Raw genomic sequence first — 21,715 nt, 5'->3', positions numbered from 1 at the left:
AGGAAGGCAGGAGGGAGGGAGGGAGGGAGGAGGGGTGGGAGGAGGGGGGAGGAGGAGAGACGAGGAGGAGGGGGAGGAGGGCTGCCGGAGGAGGAGGGAGGAGGGCGCGGCCGGAGGAGGAGGAAGGAGGGCAATGGAACGAGGAGGGAGGAGGGTCACGGCATACCGAGGAAGGAAGAGGGAGGGCGTCGGTGGAGGAGGCACAGTGACGCAACGGGGAGTGAGGGGAGGAAGAAGGTCGACGCGAGGAGCAAATTGGATAAGGCACCCATAACAGTGGCGCTGGTCATAGGCGTGCGCTACTACTAAGCCCAATAGCAGTAGCATGGGCCTGTGACCATCGCTAGTACTACGGGCAGCCCCGGCCGATGGCTATAGGACGACTTAGCAGTAGCGCTGCCTCTCGGCCCCACGCTACTGCTACTTCCCTACATGTAGCGCTTGTGGATGACCAGCGCTACCACTAACTAGCAATAGCGCTGACCAATAATACCGCGCTATTGCTAAAACTCTATTTACAAGCTTTCTCATAGTGGTGGTACCTAGCACTAAACTGTGTCTAGGTATATCTACATCCTTATCTAGATAAATCTAAAATAACTAATTCAGGACGGAGTGAGTACTTGTATAGAACTTATGGTGTACTCTTCTTTGTTCCCAAGCAGAGTACCAAAAACAAAATACAATTTGAAAGGACAAGTAAGTAGATATTGAGTTGTTGGATAGCAAATATAATACTCTCTTCGATCTAAACTAATTGATGTTGTATAGAGGCTGCGTCAATTAATTTAGACCAGAGGAAGTACTACTATTTTTGAACGAAGACTATTAACAGATATAACTATTTATTTTTAGAACAAAGACTATGCAACAAGTTGACCATCATCTAGTATAATTTAGCTCAAAAAGTGTTAGGAATGAAATAAATCACAAGAATAGCAAATTCTGGGTTGCATGGAAACAAACAAATGATCCTAGCTAGTACAACGTCAGGTCAGGGAAATTAGAAAAATGCAGCGGCACCAATCAAATATGCACTACATTTTGAGAGTGAAATGCTCCATTAGTCCATGAACTCAAACCAATTGTACGTTTTAGTCCAACAACTCAGGAATTGATCGATTTAGGCTATAAACTCGTTAATTTGATTAAAAAAACAGAAATGTTAACACCTACACGTGTTGGCGTTGACCATCTCGACCACACGCATTCATCACCGTCCAGTACTATATGCACGAATCTTGACATAATCTGGCTGATTTTCTGTGTCACGTAGGCCAAGGCGTGTGTGTGGTATGTGACATAGTTCGCCCACACATCCGTTTTACCACACGGAGGGGCCGGTGTGTGAGCGTATAGCAGTTTACCCACACACCAGTTTTCAGTCACGCACAAGGGCTGGTGTGTGGGCATTTGCCATCTCGCCCACACGCCCGTCTCCTCTCCCACACGTAAGCTGCTAGTTGCCATGTGTTTTTGCAGCGCACATGGCAATTGCCTCTAGTGTGCTTTATAAGCAGGTGGCAACTCTCCCTTTTTACCCGAGTTGCCATGTGTTTTTGCAGGGTACACGGCAACTGCCTAGTGTGCACGTAAGCAGATGACAACTGTGTTTTACCGAGTTGCCATGTGTTTTTGCATGGTACATGGCAACTGCCCCAACGTGCACGTACATGGCAACTGCCCTAACGTGCACGTAAGCAGATGTCAACTCTTCCTTTTTACATGGCAACTGCCCTAACATGCTTGTAAGCACATGGCAACTCTCTCAACTGCCTACTGTTAGTATGTGGCAACTCCTAAAGTTATGAAATCATGGCAACTACATTAGATCAGACCATACATGGCAACTGCAGTTGAGCAACCATGGCAACTGCAGATAAACGAACATGAACGAGGGTCTGGACCATGGCAACTGCGGGCGCGCGGTGGGCGCACGCGTCGCGTGCGGGACCAGAAGGGTACGAGGCCTGAATACGAGGGTTCAGGAGGGAAAAAAATGTGTGTGGGCATTAGTTGTTTTGCCCACACATAGATGTGTGGACTGCTTGCTGTCCATGCCACACGAGGCGTGTGGCACAACTATCCGATACATCACACGTGTGACAGTTATCGGGACCCTAAAAAAAGCCAAAGCCGATTAGGAAAGGAAAAAACGGGTCGTGGCTGCCACGTCAGCCTACCTTTAACGCTCGCAGTTGACTAACTTTTGCATACCTTTTTTGCAGCAGTACCAAACCTATCGTTCTTGGAATTAACAAGAAAATGAATTTGTTGTTTCCACGGAACGATATCATTGTTTTCCAAGTTAGCGGCATGCATCAGCCCGTACAATGAATCACTTAAAAACGGCCCGTAGCTCTAGCATTGCGCTATCGCTTTACGAGAGATATTACATGTCAATTTTGCACTACATTGCAAGGATCACCACTGACATTATTGTGCGATTTATAGATGTTGACGAGTGCCTGCAGCCAGATAAATACGTCTGCAATGGTATTTGCCAGAATAATGTTGGGAACTATGCATGCATCAAGTGTCCTCGTGGAACAAATTTCGATGTCGTCACAAGGAAATGCAAACCATCTAGTGCAATATTAGGTAAGCGATATGTAGCACTTGCAATCCTGTCAAAGAAATGAAGATCTTTCTGTCCGGACATGAATAACTCATACTTTTGACGGACAACCGATGCAGGTGTCACTATTGGACTAAGCAGTGGCGGAGGCATCCTGTTTCTTGCCGCAGTTGTTGCTATTCTTACTCGGAGATGGAAGAGAGGCGTTCAGAAACGCCTGAGAAGGAGGCATTACGGGAAGAACAGAGGCATTCTGCTAGAACAGCTGATCTCTTCCGACAAAAGTGCCAGCGATGGCACAAAGATATTCTCCCTGGAGGAGCTGCAAAAGGCGACGAATAACTTCGATCACGCCCGCGTGGTCGGACGCGGCGGCCACGGCACTGTGTACAAGGGCATCCTTACCGACCAGCGCGTGGTGGCCATCAAAAAATCAACGCTCGCGGTGATCAGCGAGATCGACCAGTTCATCAATGAAGTGTCCATCCTGTCGCAGATCAACCACCGGAACGTGGTGAAGCTCCACGGATGCTGCCTCGAATCCGAGGTCCCTCTGCTCGTCTACGAGTTCGTCTCCAACGGCACGCTCTACGACCTCCTACACCGCGAGCTCAACGGTGGCTTGTCGCCGTTGCCCTGGGAGGAGCGCCTAAGGATCGCCACCGAGATCGCGGGCGCGCTCACGTACCTGCACTCCGCGGCTTCAGTGTCGATCCTGCACAGAGACGTCAAGTGCATGAACGTGCTCCTGACGGACAGCTACACCGTCAAAGTTTCCGATTTCGGCGCGTCGAGGCTGATCCCGAACGATCAGACGCACCTGGTGACCGCCGTTCAGGGCACGTTTGGGTACTTGGATCCGGAGTATTACCACACCGGCCAGCTCAACGAGAAGAGCGACGTTTACAGTTTCGGAGTGATTCTCGTAGAGCTGCTGACGAGAAGGAAACCGATCATTCAGAACGAGCAGGGCGAGAAGCAGAACCTGTCGAACTACTTCTTGTGGGCTATGAGGGAGAGGCACCCCCTCGAGGAGATGGTGGATGCTCAGATCCTTGAGGAAGCGAGTGAGGAGGGGGTTCTGTGCATGGCTCGGTTGGCGGAGGAGTGCCTCAGTCTGACACGAGGGGAGAGACCTACCATGAAGGACGTGGAGATGAGGCTGCAGCTCCTGACGGGGCGCCGTGTTGCACCGAGGGCGGGGCGGGACGAAGCGGCACGGCCTCGCTGTGAAGCTGCGGGAGACGGCGGGCGTGGTAGCGTTGCTCCGGCGATTGGTCAGCACGGCTCGCGTCAGTTCAGCCAAGAGCAGGAGTTCATGTCGTCTCAGCGTGTACCGCGGTAGTTTGTAAGCATGATGAGGCATACCGTTGCGTGTATCTTCATTACCTTTTGCCCATGCCTGCAAAATCGATTTTAGAGCGTATAGCGCCAATTTCAATTCGGCATATGTAAGAGTGAATTGCTTCTTTGGGGCCAATCAGAATCACACAAGTTGGAACTTGCACTCTGCATGTCTAAACACGCAGATCGACTAATGGGCCAATCATAATATTCGCATCATGCGCCGGGCAGTCTGGACGCAACAACTAGCAGAACCGTCGACATGCAGTGATTTTTCTATCGTGCATGCATCTACCATCAGTCCGCTGCTTTGAAATTTATGTCGCGTTTTTCAACTTTTTGGCAAAATTTATCCTTTTTAAGTGTTATTATTGGGTATTAGCAATTTTTTGATTGATTTAATCCATAAATAAATCATGAACATGGCAATAACAGCATGAATTTCATACCAATATAAGCATGTGAGAACATATTGAACATACAACCAAAACATCTATGAAAACAGTAAGTACGGCTAGAACATGAGCCACTGAATACAGATCATACCCTCAAGTAGGCCAGACAAAGTCGCGGGGGCACCAGCGGCTTCCTCAGCAACATTCTACTTGGCAACACCGTCAACCGTCGCATCAATGATGAGGAAGTAGTCAAAGCAGAGGACGAAGATGAAGACGATCAGCGGGCAATCGCGCCGAGGATGCTCCCGAAAAACTTTATCACCCTTCTTTCGATGCAGGATCACAAACAATGGGGTCCCAGAGGTCTACTCTCTCGAACTGTCATACACGCGGCGGGATGACATCGCTAGAAGCTGCAGTAGTGAGTGAACGACAATGGTTGCTAGAGTTATGTGTGAGGAGGCAGAGCGAGTGTGTCGGCTACGATTGTCAACGCCTCCAATATATAGGTTGTCGGAAAGGGAGTCGTGGGCCTAGGCTTAGGCTCACGACCGACAACCCACACTCCAACATCTCGGATTAGTGGTGTGTCCATTAGCGACTCATAATTAATCTCCAAATAATTATTCGTTTCTATCCGGCAAAAATAAAGGACAAGCATGACATAGTTCTAAACTCGGCTCGTTTATGAAACGTGGGAGTGCGTGAGGCGTTGCGGGCGAGGGAGGAGCGCCCTGAAGTTACTTCTCTTCTTAAGTTTTGTAAGAGCATGTGAAAGATAATCCCTTATAAGAAGCACTTAACTTTTCTACATTAGTGTGGTGAGACTAAACTTCCCACCGTGTCCTGGCACCTCACATGGGTCTTGAGATATCCTCAGCATGGATTCATGGAATATGAGAAGTCCGCGGTCTCTGCTTCATCACGGGCCAGCAGGCGCGATGCTGCTTCAGCGCACCCGACCGCAAGAACGGGGCTGCCATGGCAGGCACGGTCGGAGTGCACCATGCAGGTGGCGCCTAGGTGCAGCCGTGCAGGCTACTCTTGCTCAGACGCAGATCAACGTCATCGTGCTCGTCGGCTCGATGGCCGAGTCGGCGGGGTGGAGGTGGCGCACGCGTCACCACGAGACAGAGAGCTGGGTGACATGGCGACTGGCAGGTGGTCCAGACTCCAGACAGTGTACTCGTCCGAGCTGCAATGGATCGCGTACTCCAACGGATCCGAACTCCTCTTCCTGAGGTACGCACGTCTGAATAAATTTAGTATTACTGCCTACTGCCACTCTTTTCAGTTAATTTTTGTTAATGAAAATTTGAAACTATTAGCCCGATATTTTCCAGTCTTATGTGCCTCGCTGCAACTCCTGCCCCACTATTCATTATACACACACTAGGGAAAATCAAATCGGAAAAGATTCACAAAACAGTCAAATTGCAAAAGAGCAAAGAACAATACATTCGCCGTTCATTTCTTTGTGCATAGTTTTATATCTAGGGCCTGTTCGGCAATCCACCGGCTCCTCAAAATCCGCGGATCTGGGGAGCACCGTTTCGCCCGCTCCGAGATTTCTAACTGCAGCTCCATCTGCTCCAGGAGCGGAGGGATACCGAACGGGCCCCTAGTCATATCAACTACACTACACTGGCTTATTTTTTCAAATAAATGGACAAATTCAAATTTCATACATGTCTGGCATCAACCTGAATCTTTGATTGACAACAGCGACGAACATTCTATGATAATGTTGCGATGAAAGCATCCACCTTGGCGTTCACTCCTCTTGACAGGAACTTCATGCAGATTGGAGGTTTCACCTTGGCAAGAGCAAGCATTGACTGGGGCAAAACCCACAACCCATCGCCACAAATCAAGCCGGAAGCAACTGCAGGTGCATATGTGTCTGATTTTACTCTGTCCAGCCTTTGCCAGACAAAAAGGATCACTGTCCCGATGAACATATCGATGCCGAAATATGGTCCTAGGTAGAATGGTATCGCCATCGCCATTGGGATTGGCATAAATCTCGATACCTTCTTGGGAACAAGATCTCTTATCAAGTTAACAGCGATTGCTCCAACAAAGAATATGTAGCAAAGAGTGATGCAGTTTTTTGGCAGCGATGAGAAGCCATCGACACCTAGTATTGCCATGCTGCGGAAGATGGCAGCATTTGGTGCAGGGTACTCACTTCCACTGATCCCAACGTCTTCAAAGGCCTTGTAAAAAAGCCAGAAAACACAGGGAGCAATGACGCAACCCATTGCAGTGCCTATGATTTGGCTGATAAACATTGACCTTGGTGAGGCCAGTGTCAGGTATCCTGTTTTGAAGTCCTGCATCAGATCACAAGCGGTAGAAACAATGCTCATCATCACACCGCAGGCAGCCAGACCGGCAAGAACACCTCCATTTGAAGCACCTGTCCACGCACCGAAAGCAAAGATTGCAAGCTTCCCATAAGTTGTAACAAGAGACCAATCAGTGAGGCCAGCTCCATAGGCATTGCAGAAGGCAAGTACCGGTGCTACGATATAGGCTACCAATATTTGGTACCACTTCAATTGAGGGAATATCTGCGGGACTGTGCCAATAGATACAGCGGCAACAGCAACGTAACCTCCATATGCAATGTACCAGGGTATTTGATCCTTTTGAAATAGTTCTTTGCGCCGCTGCTCATCATATGAGATAGCAGCTGTACCGTTACTTGTTTCATCATCAGAGACAGGAAATGGACTAGCGCTGCCCGTCTTGAGTCGAGATCTTAATGAGTAGACCGTCAGAATGAGCATCTTGAGAAAGTGATAGAGGCCATCGCCAAGAATCACGGCAATGGCTATGAAGACCTATCATACCCATCGGAATTTAGTAGGGAAAAAAGGATAACTCGAGGTTCAAGGAAGACTGTAACTCTTACCCGGTAACCTTGCATTCCACGGAGACTACTCTCAGGGAGATCGGCAGAGAACCAACTGCCTCTTTTATTGGCTATAAGAGGCCACATTATTCCCCACGAGAGGATGCCTCCCAATAGAACAGATACGTTCACAATATGTGGGCAAATCATTCCAACTCCGACATAGGTAGAAGAGAAGTCAAAGTAAAACCTTGCAAAAAAATAAGTTCGATTAAGGTGAATGTTGGAATGGGTCTGCTTTGCAAATTTGAAGGAATCTTGAAAGTCAGAAGTCGAATGGAGAGATTTGATAGGAGGCGTCCAGGGTGCCATCTTTACCTGTTGTTGAAAGCTTGCAGCCCTAATGATGGGAATTTCTGGAATCCACATTCATCAGTGGCTGTGTAGAACCACTGAAAGAAACCCCATAAGAAGCTGAGAACCAAGAATTTACCCAGTTTCTTTACTTGCTTCCTGTAAAACGACGCAAACCAAATCAAAGTTGGTAAACTCATTGTGCGGGCATCTTACTAGCACAGAAATGGAAATGGTTGCAGTATTTACTCTGCAATCTTGGCACCCTGGGGTGTGTGAAAGCCGTTTATGAGATAGGCAGTTGCAGTGCCACTTGGATAGGTCAGCTTGTAGTCAATGATCATGATCTGAAGAGCAGTGCTAAGTTAGTTAAACAGGCATCTGACACGACAGGTTCAGTAAATATCGGAACATTTTTTTCTTGAATACCGAAAATATTGGAACATAAAATCCTTTTACCTTTCTCAGTGGCACAAGGCCGAAGAGCCCAATGAAGCTGACCAGGAAGAGGAAGCCAATTATCCATCCAAGATGCGGATTCTTGATATTTTGAGGGTTATTTGCCTCTGTTGCCTGCGAAGCGATTCTGCCGCTCATGGCCAATAGGTAATTACCAAAGCCCCCTGAAATAAATTTTGAGTTAATCGTGAAATAAGGGTACCCAGCTCGTGCTTTAGTAAGTTTTTACTCTTTCCTAGTGTCATTCACGAATAGCTATGTTCCAAAGAATTTTCTCAAATACTTGAAAAAGGCGTATAGGTGCATGCAGTTGTCATGTATTCAGCTAGAATATTTAGCAAAATTTTAAATTTGCCTGTACGAGTCTGGGTGCAGAGTCTACAATCGATCAAGTTGTGTGTACGAGCATACCAGTAATTATTCGCCAAAAAAAAAGAGAGCATGCCAGTAATTATTCGCAAAGAAAAAAAAGAGAGAGCATGCAAGTGATTACAAACCGAATCGATAAACCAGCGAATGACAAGAATTACCGCTGTAGGGGATGCCGTAGGCGGCGACGACGCAGGTCTGGATGACGGTGTTCTCCTGGCGCGTGAAGGGCTGCTTGAGGAGCCCCATCCTCTCGATGGCCGACGTCCAGAGGCGGACGAAGAAGAAGCCAAGGAGGCCGGCGGAGACGTTGAGCGAGGGGATGACGCCGATGGTGAGGTTGAGCTTCATGACGATGATGTTGAACATGACGGCCAGGAAGAAGCTGGCCACGAAGGCGCGCACCGTGAGCTGCTCACGCCACGACGGCACGCGCTGGTCCGCGAACACGCGCTCCAGGGACGCCGGCTGGTCACCCTGAGCGACGACGCCGCGCTCGCGCCACTCTCCCCAGTCGCCGGGCGGCGACACGCGGTCGCCCGGCCTGGCCCGCCGCCGGATCTCGCTCGCCTCCACCATCTCCACGTCAACCACGGACGAGGCCGAGCCGGCGGTGCGCGGCACAGCGGTGGCCATGCCGCCGGTGGCTGCGACGGACGGAGCAAGAGCGCGCACCGCGGACGCTACCCTTCTGCTCTCAACAAGGTGGCCAGGCGGAGGTGCATGCCAGAGCCCGGGGTCCTTGGGTTATATGCGGGGGTGCTTCCACTCCGACGACAAGAACGATGGGTCAGGAGGACTCGGGGCAACGATGGACCGCGTGACGGCTGGTGGTTTGACTGTGCCAGTCCTGTGGGCGTTGGCATCCAGTGTATGGCTCTCGCAATGGACATGCTATGACGTCCTACTCCGTAAAGGCGCTATTAGTGTCGTTCAGACGGTTTGCATGCAAAGGCGCTATACGGGGGGTAAAATGGGAAGAATCAGGCGTTTCCTCCTAATACGCCCGCTAATTTATTTATTTATTTTTTGCGGGGAGAAAGGATGTTTTATTCCTCACACCACGGAGAAATCGAGTTCAACCATACGGCAGTACAAGCTTCGGTGCGGCTATAGTGTGCCAATTGATGTGCTGCAATTGAGAACGGAGGGAGGAGCAGGCAAGGAAGGTATTAATGGCGCGTAGGGCCGATATACCCCAAACAAGGAAGCAAATAAAACATCATAAAACACAAAATATGGAAATAAATGGCAATGAATTAATGGTAATTAATATTGCTATATGATTCCAGTCTGGAAATTATCGTGAAAATTGATTTATTTATATTTTTACATTTATTTAGAACCATACACCCGCACGTCATTAATTGGAGATTCGGATTCATGGAGCTTCAAGATAGATTGAAGTCACCGCATACATCTCGCAATTGACGAGAACATCGTCTCGCACCAAAAAAAATGTTTCTTCCTTATTGAAAGTACATCTAGCCCCTTGAGTGTGTTTTACCGAATGATGCGTACGTATGATCAAAGGGAATAACTTAACCAATTAATTCTGAGGTGATACGTACTCCCTTAGTCCTGAGTTAGTTGTCTTAGATTTGTCTAGATACGAATGAATCTAGACACATTTTAGTGTCAGGTACATATGCATCTAGACAAATCTAAAACAACTAATTTGGGACGGAGGTAATATGTCCCAACTGATGAGAAGGATGGAGGTGAGAGCCCACCTCAACCACCCATCCATCTAAACCACTACCGAAAAGGACATGTGTTTCCTCACTGGAGTCCAAATGGCTTCTCTAGATACCTCGGGTCTCCGAGGCCCTATCCCCTATCTCCTCTAGATGGGTTGGATCTTCATGGGCCAGTTGGCATTTCCACTTACATCATGTGTCTCTGTGCATATAACCCCTGGATCTCCTTGATACTCAATGCCACCTTTTCTGAATGGGCCGAATCTCCAGGGTACCAAGTGGGTCCTCCTCTAGATGGGTCGGATCTCTGAGTATGTGCTACAAGTGAGAGTAACAGTTGGACTTGTAGGGAGCTATAGAAGACACCCTCTTCTACCTCTACACCTAATCCTCCAAATCTGAGTTGCCCCCATAGCTGACCTTGAAAGAGGTCACCCCCATACGACTGATTCCTTCAACCAAACTCCACCAAAAGTTCAGGATTCAAAGAGTAATCCTAGATCTACACTTCCACCAAAGTAATGTGTGCCCCTGCTTGTGCTATATCAAACTTGTTACTCATTGGAGCTTTGAGGCTCCTACGTCATAGGAGTCATTCCTAAAAGCTTCATTCGAGAAGAGATCATTAGTGGTGTATGATCAGATAGCTCCCTAGCAAGAGTAGAGACACATTTTCTTAGAACGAAGATGTCGGAGGCATCCGACTTTAAATTAATAAAGCCACAACATGGCAAAGTGACAAGGTTCCGAACACCACATGAACGACATACGATATTCTAGGTTCCACCTAAGGATATTATAGGCAAAAGCCAACCCGAGCACGCAGGCTCATAACACACCAAAATAAGGTGCTACCCTAAGCAACGCTGCCGGAGCTCGAGAGATGCTAGTATGTTGCATCGCGGTCTTCAAACCTTTAGAGTCATGGCGCTTCCCCAATAGACTCCACTACTGCAAAGAGATGGTGCATTTAAGAATACAACCAGCCGGATGAGATGGGAACACACCCTCGATTGTAATTTTGTTGCGCATGTGCCAAAGCAACCATAGCAGCGCCCCAATGCATGTCCACATAGCTCTACTAGCCTGGCCTCTCAGGGACACCGGGCACGAAAGGAGATCACCACTGACGAAGGGTTCCAATTAAGCCCAGCCGTGGCTCGCACGACACTCCAAGCAAAAAACAAGAAGATGGCATCAAAAAATGGCATGATTTGCGTCCTCCGAAGCGCCACACACCGAGCAGTTGGCACCGAGTAGACACATGTTGGGGGGAAATGTTCCTCCCAAGCAGGTGACACCAACACTCTATCTAAAAGCTCATAGGTAGAGTTCTCCTGGTTATTGCATCAAGTGTACATCATACCAGAAAAGGTTAAATTCCATGGGATCTCCTTGTTCAGTGACAGCATTGAACAGAGGACCCCATCTGTTCAAGCCTCCTGGTTTATTTTTGTCACAGTTCTGTCTAGTCATGCTAAAGTCACCTGCAATGATTATAGGATATGGAGATTTCTTAATGACATGTACCAGTTCAACCAGGAACTTGGCTTTGCCATCTTGCTGGGCATCCCCATAGACCACTACCACGTTCCAAGTGAAATATAGACTTACTACCTAGAAGGCTAGCAGCGCCCTAACAAAATAGTCTCCATTTTGTTTACCAAGAATGTCAAAAGAGTCATTATTTATTCCAACCACTCTAGAGGATGGTGTTTTCATCCTGCCGTTGTCAGCCATATCTCAGGGACAGTACAGGTAATTTTGGGTAGCACAAATGGTACTAGTTAGTATAACTTCAAATGATCAAAATAATACTAGGCGGATTCAGCGAACTCCGTCATGTATAACACCTGCTGAACTATTTCCAAGAATTGAGTTTGCTCAAAAAAATCCAGAAATTGTACAGCATTGGGGCTGGCGGCTTCATGATTTCCAACATGGGACTGATCGGGTGCTGCCTGGCTTTTCTCATGGAGGTTCCGCATGGCAATGATCTGGATGAGTATGTATGACTAGTTACAATCGCGCTGTTGTGTACCACGATGAACTGCTCAACAACTGCTTGGGCGCGGGTAGGAAGACGATTTAGGATGCATCGATTGTGTGTACGTCAACAAATATTCCGTCACCCGCAAAAAAAAACAAATATTCCGTCATGCTCGAGCTGTTCAGGCACCCAGAAGCTCATGGTAAGCTCTGCCAAATCCTGTCTGCCATCGAGTGAGTAGATCAATTGGCTTGGTTCATAACCCTATCTGAAATTACAAGTGTCAATTACTACTGAAACTGGTCAGGTGGTGATTTCAGGGCTGAAGTATGGGACCAAGGCTTGATGTGGATACGGTAACGGAGCCAAAACTTTTTTACCCATATGGCCATATGTGCAGTGTGGCACCAGCAAGATTGTAAACAGCAACTTTGCAATTGTGACGGTCCTCCGAGACCCGCAGAACTACGTGAGCAAGGATGGGATCTATGCCACAATAACTACAAACAATATCATAGCAACTGCGGTGATGAGTGGCTCGTACTCACATCCACCTTCCGATCAATCAAAACTTTGGCAGAAGTAGCCTCATAGGGATCATATCTAAAGTTTAATCTGACATCAAATTATGCATTCTGTCAGTTAACACTAAATTATGCATTCTGTCAGTTAACACTAAGTTATGCATTCTGTCAGTTAACAGACTGTTAGACAAAATAGCCGGTGCTCAAAAGAATTAAACAACACACAAACATGTACAAAATTCTGCAATCTCCACAGTAATTGTCGATTGCAAATTTCTGATACACAAACAGAACCATTCCTAGGATGGTACAGAATCATTCACCAGACATAGCATCCAAGCAGAGAATTCAATTCACCAGATCTCTGAAATGAGGATAAAATATATCACATTCACATCCATTGCAATTTCCCAATAGGTAATCAACATCACAGGACCATATCATCGACTAGTAGAACCTAAACAACTCGACGCACAGGTGGACGAAATAAATCCCCTCAGGATCAACCAAGAAGGGACCATGGCGGCAGGAAGCATTCGGAGGCTAGGCGCGCTCCCCTCGGATCCGGCGGGCGAGCTGGATGTCCTTGGGCATGATGGTGACGCGCTTGGCGTGGATGGCGCAGAGGTTGGTGTCCTCGAAGAGCCCGACGAGGTACGCCTCGGCGGCCTCCTGCAGCGCGGACACGGCGGAGCTCTGGAAGCGCAGGTCCGTCTTGAAGTCCTGCGCGATCTCCCGCACCAGCCGCTGGAAGGGGAGCTTGCGGATGAGCAGCTCCGTGCTCTTCTGGTACTTGCGGATCTCGCGCAGCGCGACGGTTCCAGGGCGGAAACGGTGCGGCTTCTTCACGCCGCCGGTGGCCGGGGCGGACTTGCGCGCCGCCTTGGTCGCCAGCTGCTTTCGCGGCGCCTTGCCGCCGGTGGACTTGCGCGCCGTCTGCTTCGTGCGGGCCATCGGAGCTGGAGGTCGGCGGCCTGGGCGGGAGTGCGGTGGTTTCTTGGTGGGAGATTGGGACGGCGGTGTGGGTTCTGATGATCTGCGGTGCAGGTAGATGGCTAAGTAGGGATGGGAATTTGGAGGTTGGCGCGCGGGTTGAAAAATGGGAGCGAAAATTTCGGGCTTTGGACGGATAATGGCGCCATGAAGGGATCGAGGAGCGCGTCGCGGCTGAGCCGTTGGATCGGGCGTGGGGAATGGGAGACGGTGGAGATGTGTTTGTGTGGGGCTGGCCACGGATCATGATCCGTGGTAGCACTTCTCGCCTGTTGAGTGGGTCAAATTGCCGGGAGAATCTATACTCGTCTAAATTATTCATATTTTAAAAGAAATCAAAGATATGCTCATATTTCACTTATGAAGATTCATAAAAAGACTTACTACATTAAAACTCTAGCTTGAAGATAGCTTTATATAATTATTTTGAAAAATGAAATGAAATTTAATATTAACCTTACTCTTATGTTCGGTTTACAGCCAACTCTATACAACAGTGTTTCAAATTTTGTCACTATGAGAAAAAGAAAAAAATCTCGTCTTTCTCCCCTAACCACCCTAGACGGCTAAGGAAAACTCCCTGCTCCTGCTTTCACTGGCGAGCCCATTGATTCGCCTCCCCTCTGCCGGCCGCTCCGGCGGCTGGTGGCAGGGAGGGAACCCCGATGCCTCCGCACTAATTAGTAGTTTACAATAGAGTTTTTTTAGTCCTCACTGGTGCGGCGTTCAAGCGGATGGCGATGCTTTCTTCTTTGAGTTTGTCTTTCGGGCTCTAATCCTTCTCGAGTTCGTCCATCTGGTTATAGTCGACGGAGCTTCGGCGTAGATTCCTGCCACCTTCTTAGAGCGGTAAGGTTAGGCTTTCTCGTCATGTGGCAAAATTTGGCATAAGGTGCTTTAGATATGTGCAAGGGTTCAACGGTGACAATTGCGGTTCAAGGGGCATTAGTTCATAAGGGCACATGCATTAAGACTTGTCGGCTATTATTGACAAGGTCAAGCTGTCTTCGGTATAGGAGCAACGATAGCGACGCGTCGACGACTCGTTCTAGCTGCAATAGTGATCGTCCGGTGGTCTTAAAATTTTGATGTGATTTTTATTATGTGTTTAGATGCTTTGTACTTTCGATAAACTTTATAGTAAATCCGATCCTTTCAAAAAAAAAAGCTACGCATGTATTGGCATGTTTCTCATTTTTCTTTTGAAAGGCACGTCTCTCTCATTCTTGGTCCCATATAGCTTGTGATGTTTTTCTGTTCCGTATTTCGCCTCATTCTATCTTAGTCAAGGGCGTTGGTTGTGTCGAATTTGTGTAGTTCTTAACACGGTAATTGCCATGTGAGCCTAGACTCATCCGCTCTTGAAGAACAGTAAATTCAAAAAAGATAGCAAAAAAATACAAAAAATGTGAATAAAAATTGGCATGCAAGATGCTTGGGTGCGCAAGATTCGTGCAACATTTGGTGGTGCACTTTTTCGGATTTTACAAACGACTTTTTTTTTTGCCGATAGCTCCTCGGATGTCTAGCTTGTCACTTCGTCAGATCAGCAGGACCCTGCCTGACATCGCCGACTACCCGCCGCGCGCCGCCGGCCAGCAAGCAGCGCCGCTCTGCCCGGAATACAGGAGTGGTGCGGGAGGGAGGCGCAGCTTCCCGTCCAGGGCAACCGCGCCGCAGCGTCGTGCCGCTGGGCTCCGTCGTGGGGCTCCAGGAGAGGGGTTCGCGGCAGAGGGAGAGGCCGTGGCCTCGTGGGTCGCGAGCGGCCCGCTAGGCGCGCTATCTGATCCGAGCTGCAATGGAACGAACTCCTGTTCCTGAGGTACGCAACGTCTGAGTATATTTTCGTACTAATTGCAAAAGAAGAATATTCATATTTATAATTGCAAAAAACGAGTATGTTTAATACTACTGGCAATGTTTTCAGTAAATTTTTGGTGATGAATTTAGAAACTACAGTGTTAGCCTGACACTTCTGTTCTTATATGCAGCATTGCAAGCGAATTTATAGATAAATGTACATTGCTGCAACTCCTGCCACACTATTTATATACACACACAGGGGAGCAAATTAATTTGCAAACGAGTAAATTCATTGCTTTGTACATAGTTTCATATCTACTTATATCGACTACACCGGCTTATTGTGCCCATATGTATGTTCTTAATAACAGGACAAATGTAAATTCCACTGTGGCAGGAGTTGGCATCAATCTGAATCTTTGATTCATAACTGTTACTTCTCCTTTTCCCTGAAGATTCTACGATAATGTTGTGATGAAAGCATCCACCTTGTCGTTCACCCCTCTTGACAGAAACTTCATGCAGATAGGAGGTTTCACCTTGGCAAGAGCAAGCACCGACTGAGGCAGAACCCACAATCCATCGCCGCAAATCAAGCCGGAAGCAACTGCCGGTGCAAATGTTTCCGACTTGGCTCTGTCCAGCTTTTGCCAGACAAAAAGGATCACTGTCCCGATGAACATGTCAATGGCGAAATACGATCCTATGTAGAATGGGATTGCCATCGCCATTGGGATTGGTATGAAGTTTGATACCTTCTTGGGAACAAGATCTCTTATCAAGTTGACAACGATTGCTCCAACAAAGAATATGTAGCAGAGAGTAAGGCAGTTCTTTGGTAGCGATGAGAAGCCATCGACACCTAGTATTGCCATGCTGCGGAAGATGGCAGCATTTGGTGCAGGGTACTCACTTCCACTGATCCCAATATTATCAAAGGCCTTGTAAAAAAGCCAGAAAACACAGGGAGCAATGACGCAACCCATTGCAGTGCCTATGACTTGGCTGATGAACATTGACCTTGGTGAGGCCAGTGTCAGGTATCCTGTTTTGAAGTCCTGCATCAGATCAGCAGCAGTAGAAACAATGCTCATCATCACACCACAGGCAGCCAGACCTGCAAGAACACCTCCATGTGAAGCACCTGTCCATGCACCGAAAGCGAAGATTGCGAGCTTTCCATAAGTTGTAACGAGAGACCAATCAGTGAGGCCAGTTCCATAGGCATTGCAGAAGGCAAGTATCGGTGCTACGATATAGGCTACCAATATTTGGTACCACTTCAGCTGAGGGAATATCTGTGGGACAGTGCCAATAGATACGGCGGCAACAGCAGCATAGCCTCCATATGCAATGTACCAGGGGATTTGATCCTTTAGAAAGAGTTCATTGCGTCGCTCCTCATCGTATGATATAGTTGCAGTACCATTACTTGGTTCATCATCAGAGATTGGAAGTGTACTAGCGCTACTCTTCTTGTGTTGAGATCTTAATGACCAGGCTGTGAGAATGAGCATCTTGAGAAAGTTGTAGAGGCCATCACCGAGAATCAAGGCAATGGCTATGAACACCTGTAATATCAATTGGAATTTAGTAGAAGAAAGGATAGCTCAGGCTTCAAGAAAGAGCGTTTTCTTACCCGGTAACCTTGCATTCCGTGAAGACTAGTATCAGCAAGATTGGCAGCGAACCAAATACCCCTTTTCTTGGCTATGAGAGGCCACATTATTCCCCAAGACAGGATGCCTCCAAGGAGAACAGATACGTTGACAATATGTGGGCAAATCATTCCAACTCCGACATAGGTCGGAGAGAAGTCAAAGTAAAACCTTGCAAAAAAGAAGTTCGATTAAGGAGATGTTGAAAGAGTTGTGCTCTGCAGATTTGAACGAAACTTCAAAATCAGGAATCAGAGTAAAAATATGATGTAATGACAGTTCGCCTCGCCTAATTAAGTTCTCTCCTGTGCTGGAGAAGGCTGAGGCTAAAGGACTCCAACACGTCAAATTGTCAAAACAGCGTGCACACAATTAGCTAACACGAGCCGTGATTCTATACAAATTATGTAACCTAACTGTTATTTGCAAATTAATTTGCCGTTCTAGGTCGGCAAGTCATATTACTTACCGTAGGGTGCAGGTTCGAGAAGACATAAATAATATCACCTTATGAACAATTGGCTGATTTTGTAGAAAACAATTAACCATATCGTTGCGTATACAAATAATTAATTGACCTGCTTTATAAACAAAACAGTGTTCATTCTAGTGGTCAGAGGTGTCCCTCATTTTCTGTAAGGCCCAGGTTCAGTTTCGTCTGCTTTAGGAAAAAAAAACTCCATGTAAATAATTCACCCAATATGCAAGGTACGCCGACGCTGCAGCCACGTGGACGGTTTTTTCTCTTCCGAGTCAGTTTCGGCCTTAACTGAACAAATAAACGAGCTTACTTCCTAAATCGATCACTTCCCGAGTTATTGGCTTAAGGTGTGCAACGAGTTTAAGTTAATGAGCTAATGACGCATCACTCTTTGGAGAAATTTGACTGGAGACGTCCTTTGCAAGGTCTGCAATCTTTACCTGTTCTGGAAAGCTTGCAGCCCTAATGATGGGAATTGGTTGAATCCACAAGTATCGGTGGCTGTGTAGAACCACTGAAAGAAACCCCAGAAGAAGCTGAGCACGAAGAATAAGCCCAGTTTCTTTACTTGCTTCCTGTAAAAGTGACGCAAACCAAAGCAAAACTGGTAAGCTCATCATGTACAGATCTGACTAGCTCAAAAATAGAAATGGTTGCAGTATTTACACTGCAATCTTGGCACCATGGGGTGTGTGAAAGCCGTTTATGAGGTAGGCCGTTGCAGTGCCGCTTGGATAGGTCAGCTTGTAGTCAATGATCATGATCTGAACAGTGCTAATTTGGTTAAAATGGTGTGTACATGATTGCTTGAGAAAATAAATATCGGAACATAGAATGATTTTACCTTCCTCAGAGGCACAAGACCAAAGAGCCCAATGAAGCTGACAAGGAGGAGGAAACCAATTATCCATCCAAGATGCGGATTCTTGATATTTTGAGGGTTATTTGCCTCATCTGCCTGGGAAGCGATTCTGTCACTCATGGCCAGTAGGTAGTTACCAAAGCCACCTGAAAGACGTGGGTGAGTTAATCGTGAAATAGGGAGGGATCCTCTCTTTGCTAGTTAATATCATTTATAAAAAAAATTCAGAGAAATCCATTAAAAAAAGGGTTAGTTCCAAAAGAGAAATTCGCAAATAGTTAAGGTGCCTATTGTAGAAATATCTAACAAGCTTGACATATTCATGTAGAAATAACCAACAAGCTCGACATGTATTCATGTGGAAATATCTAACATGCTTTACAATTTGCATATTATGGGTTATAGAGTCTGTAATTTGATCGGGCCTTTGGTCTTTTTGCAAGAAAAAAAAACAAGTTTGTAATCTGTCAAGTTGTTTGAAGGGTGACTTAGTATGTACTCGTAATGAACATGTGTTCAAAAAGAAAAAGTATGTATGTGCATGCCAGTATGAAAAATCGATTTTGTTGCTTGTCAGTATCAAAAATCAATGTTTGAGAATCGCGAAAGTGATGGACGTGCTGCCGAAAGAATTACCGCTGAAGGAGATGCCGTAGGCTGCGACGACGCAGGTCTGGATGACGGTGTTCTCCTGGCGCGTGAAGGGCTGGCGGAGGAGGCCGACCTTCTCCATGGCGGCCGTCCAGATGCGGACGAAGAAGAAGCTGAGGAGGCCGGCGGAGACGTTGAGGGAGGGGATGATGCCGACGGTGAGGTTGAGCTTCATGACGATGACGCTGAACATGGTGGCCAGGAAGAAGCTCGCCACGAAGGCCCGCACCGTGAGCTGCTCCCGCCACGACGGCACGCGCTGGTCCGCGAACGCGCGCTCCACGGACGGCGCCTCGTCCTCCTCCTCCGCAGCGGCGACGGCGCCCCCGTCGCCGCGCAGCCTGTTTCGCCGCCGGAGCTCGCTCGCCTCCACCATCTCCACGTCGTCAGCCGCGGCCGCGTTCGAGCCGGCGGCGTGCTGCATGGCGGTGGCCATGTGGCTGCAACCGAGCAGGAGAACGGCGCGCCACAGACGCTGCCTTTGTAGCTCGAGGTGGCCGGACGGAGGTGCACGTCGGAGGCCGGAGCCTTCGGTTGGTTTATATGCAGGGCAGCAGGGGTGCTTCCACAGCTCCACTGAGATGACGAGAACGGCCGGCCAGGCCAGGACAACGATGGCCCGCGTGACCGTAGGCTCGACGCCTTCTGGTTTTGACTTGTACTACGTGCCTCTGTTCCTAAATGTACATTTTTGAATAGAGGGCGTAGTTTGTAAGCATGTGCATCTAGTGTACAGTTTTTCCACATTTGATAATAGTGCATCTGCTATTTGTTGATGTGTCTGCTTAGGGTTATTCTTTCTGTGTAAGCAACCTTCTCGTCGATATATAGCAAGGTACATTTGGTGAATTTACCAATCTTGAAGCTCCCAGACTCGAGTCCTCGATAGGCATTGCGTAAGTTATACTCTTTATCTTGAAGTGATTAACTAGTTTTATTGCTAGTGTTGAATTTATCAAAGGAAAATTTTAGATATTGTGGCCATGCCCAAACGATATTATATACTCTATCTTAAAGTAGTTAAGGGCCCAAACCATCTGCAACCGTCCGGACCATGCAGTCAGGACGTATTTTGTCATTCAACAAGGCACTGTATCGATCCATTCGGTGGTTCGGATGTCATTTTTTTCATAAACCGAAAATAAACCAGGGGGGTTGCGGCCGTCCGAACCACTACCACGCAACGCATCTGACAACCCTGGCCCACCCAAAAAAGCCCTCCCGCCTCTCATGCACTTTATATCCAATGCACGCGCTGCTTCCCGTGCCGCGTTCATGCCGGCCCAGAGCATGTAGCGGTCGACATTGAAGCTATGCAATGTGGCCGAATGGGAGGGCGGGCTGACCGACGCGACATCTCGGGCCTCGTCGCTTCCCGTGCCACATTCATCTCAACCCATAGCACGTAGCGGCTGGCATTGAAGCCGCGATGTAACCAAACTAGGGGACGGCCTCTCGGGTCTTGCCGCTTCAATGCGGAGTCGCGTAACCAAACTAGGGGGCGGCCTCTCGGGTCTCGCTGCTTCAATGCGGAGTCGCGTAACCAAACTAGGGGGCGGCCTCTTGGTTCTTGCCGCTTCAATGCGGAGTCGCGTCTCCAGAAAGTAACTTCGGCCGCTGCGCCACATTGAAGTGGATTGACCGTCCATTCACATGGCCTGGCCGCGGCTATGTATACCGTGCTCCAGCAATGCATATTAACTCCGTATATTTGAGGAGTATTAAAAATGTGGTTCCTAGCCAAACTCTTAGTTTTTACTCCCTAAAACTTGTTCACACAAATTTAAATATCGATAGTCCTATTTGATTCAAACTACATTGCATAACACAGATATAACAATGGATAGCACAAACTAGGTTCAAACTACATTGCATAACATGAATTTAAACTAGTCGATTTGAGCGAAATAATAAAAACAATCAAACTTATTCGTTTTCCTCCTCTATTTTAGCCACGATCTTCTCCCAACTTCACGCCGCCCGAGCCGAAGCCGAAGTCGGAGTCGTTACACAAAAGCTCGATCACTTTCGCTCTGCCCCTCCCCCCACTGGACGACCTGTCCTCGAGGCCCATCTTGTATAGATCGAGCCGTTGGCGCTCCTCGGCGACGAGCTCCGGATATATCCGGTGGAGCTCAGTGATGCACTCTTCATCGGCACGTGCCACCTCGGGTCGCTCGGAGTCCTCCCGGTTCTCCCGCAACTCACGGCAGGAGACCAATCGGAGGTCGATGTCGGCGGCAGCCGGGACCTCATGGCTGCCGATGGGGAAGTTAATCTTCACCCGGCTGTCGTAGACGGCCACCGCCTTCTTGTCATACACCCTAGCCGCCAGCTCCGCCGACTGAAAGGAGCCTAGCTAGTACCGGACGCCGGTGTCTGTGTACTTTATTTCAGACACCTATGTCCCCCATGGCCACTACCACATGTTGTGTACTTCTTCTTCTTAGACGGCGGCAGGTCGGTGAAGGAGCGGGGTGGGGTGGGGGGCACCGCCGTGACCTTGGGTCGGCTGCGCGCCATGGCGTGGATCCACGCTTCATATCGGTGGCGGCGTCCTCCGGCGGCTAGATCCGGCCATTTTGGGGTGGCATCGACTGATTGGAAGCGTGGAGGAGGTGTGGGGTGGCTGTGGTGCGGGCAGGAGGGAGGGGGGATTTGGGCGTCGCCACGGTGCGAGTGAGCTGCGAG

General features: G+C 48.2%; 4 protein-coding genes across 4 annotated transcripts in view; 1 reads left to right on the top strand and 3 right to left on the bottom strand.

Annotated features, from left to right (window-relative positions):
- The window catches only part of LOC119358019 (putative wall-associated receptor kinase-like 16), a 10,716-nt gene extending 6,793 nt beyond the window's left edge, over window positions 1–3,923 (top strand). Inside the window, exons 2-3 of the mRNA XM_037624750.1 lie at window positions 2,455–2,601; window positions 2,698–3,923. Coding sequence (XP_037480647.1) covers window positions 2,455–2,601; window positions 2,698–3,923 — 1,373 coding nt within the window. The remainder of the gene's footprint in view (window positions 1–2,454; window positions 2,602–2,697) is intronic.
- A 1,814-nt stretch (window positions 3,924–5,737) lies between these two features.
- LOC119359718 (probable metal-nicotianamine transporter YSL13) lies at window positions 5,738–8,998 on the bottom strand. The gene is made up of 6 exons (XM_037625821.1): window positions 8,524–8,998; window positions 7,994–8,157; window positions 7,784–7,881; window positions 7,559–7,693; window positions 7,241–7,430; window positions 5,738–7,169 (listed from the first exon to the last, which is right to left on the bottom strand). Exons 1-6 carry the CDS (start codon window positions 8,996–8,998, stop codon window positions 6,057–6,059), a joined length of 2,175 nt encoding a protein of 724 aa, XP_037481718.1. The 3' UTR covers window positions 5,738–6,056.
- Window positions 8,999–12,808: 3,810 nt separating this feature from the next.
- On the bottom strand, window positions 12,809–13,620 carry LOC119355818 (histone H3.2). Its single transcript, XM_037622700.1, has one exon. It carries the CDS (start codon window positions 13,528–13,530, stop codon window positions 13,120–13,122), a length of 411 nt encoding a protein of 136 aa, XP_037478597.1. The 5' UTR covers window positions 13,531–13,620; the 3' UTR covers window positions 12,809–13,119.
- A 1,933-nt stretch (window positions 13,621–15,553) lies between these two features.
- On the bottom strand, window positions 15,554–19,619 carry LOC119355817 (probable metal-nicotianamine transporter YSL13). The gene is made up of 6 exons (XM_037622699.1): window positions 19,010–19,619; window positions 18,356–18,519; window positions 18,178–18,275; window positions 17,952–18,086; window positions 17,012–17,201; window positions 15,554–16,943 (listed from the first exon to the last, which is right to left on the bottom strand). Exons 1-6 carry the CDS (start codon window positions 19,458–19,460, stop codon window positions 15,831–15,833), a joined length of 2,151 nt encoding a protein of 716 aa, XP_037478596.1. The 5' UTR covers window positions 19,461–19,619; the 3' UTR covers window positions 15,554–15,830.
- Window positions 19,620–21,715: the final 2,096 nt, after the last annotated feature.

Source organism: Triticum dicoccoides, chromosome 2A (assembly GCF_002162155.2).
Source record: "Triticum dicoccoides isolate Atlit2015 ecotype Zavitan chromosome 2A, WEW_v2.0, whole genome shotgun sequence".
Lineage (NCBI taxonomy): Eukaryota > Viridiplantae > Streptophyta > Magnoliopsida > Poales > Poaceae > Triticum > Triticum dicoccoides.
Note: the sequence above shows the minus strand (reverse complement) of the source record. Positions and strands in the feature narration are given on the sequence as shown.

Excerpts from the sequence above, each read along its gene's own strand:
- LOC119355817 (XM_037622699.1), bottom strand. The coding sequence starts at position 19,460 with ATGGCCACCGCCATGCAGCACGCCGCCGGCTCGAACGCGGCCGCGGCT. Across the intron at positions 18,087-18,177 it reads CATGGTGCCAAGATTGCAGT|GAAGCAAGTAAAGAAACTGG; the intron begins GTAAATACTGCA and ends TCACTTTTACAG. Across the intron at positions 17,202-17,951 it reads CTGCAAGCTTTCCAGAACAG|GTTTTACTTTGACTTCTCTC; the intron begins GTAAAGATTGCA and ends CTTTTTTGCAAG.
- LOC119355818 (XM_037622700.1), bottom strand. The coding sequence starts at position 13,530 with ATGGCCCGCACGAAGCAGACGGCGCGCAAGTCCACCGGCGGCAAGGCG.
- LOC119359718 (XM_037625821.1), bottom strand. The coding sequence starts at position 8,998 with ATGGCCACCGCTGTGCCGCGCACCGCCGGCTCGGCCTCGTCCGTGGTT. Across the intron at positions 8,158-8,523 it reads CTACGGCATCCCCTACAGCG|GGGGCTTTGGTAATTACCTA; the intron begins GTAATTCTTGTC and ends AATTTATTTCAG. Across the intron at positions 7,170-7,240 it reads GTGGAATGCAAGGTTACCGG|GTCTTCATAGCCATTGCCGT; the intron begins GTAAGAGTTACA and ends TGGGTATGATAG.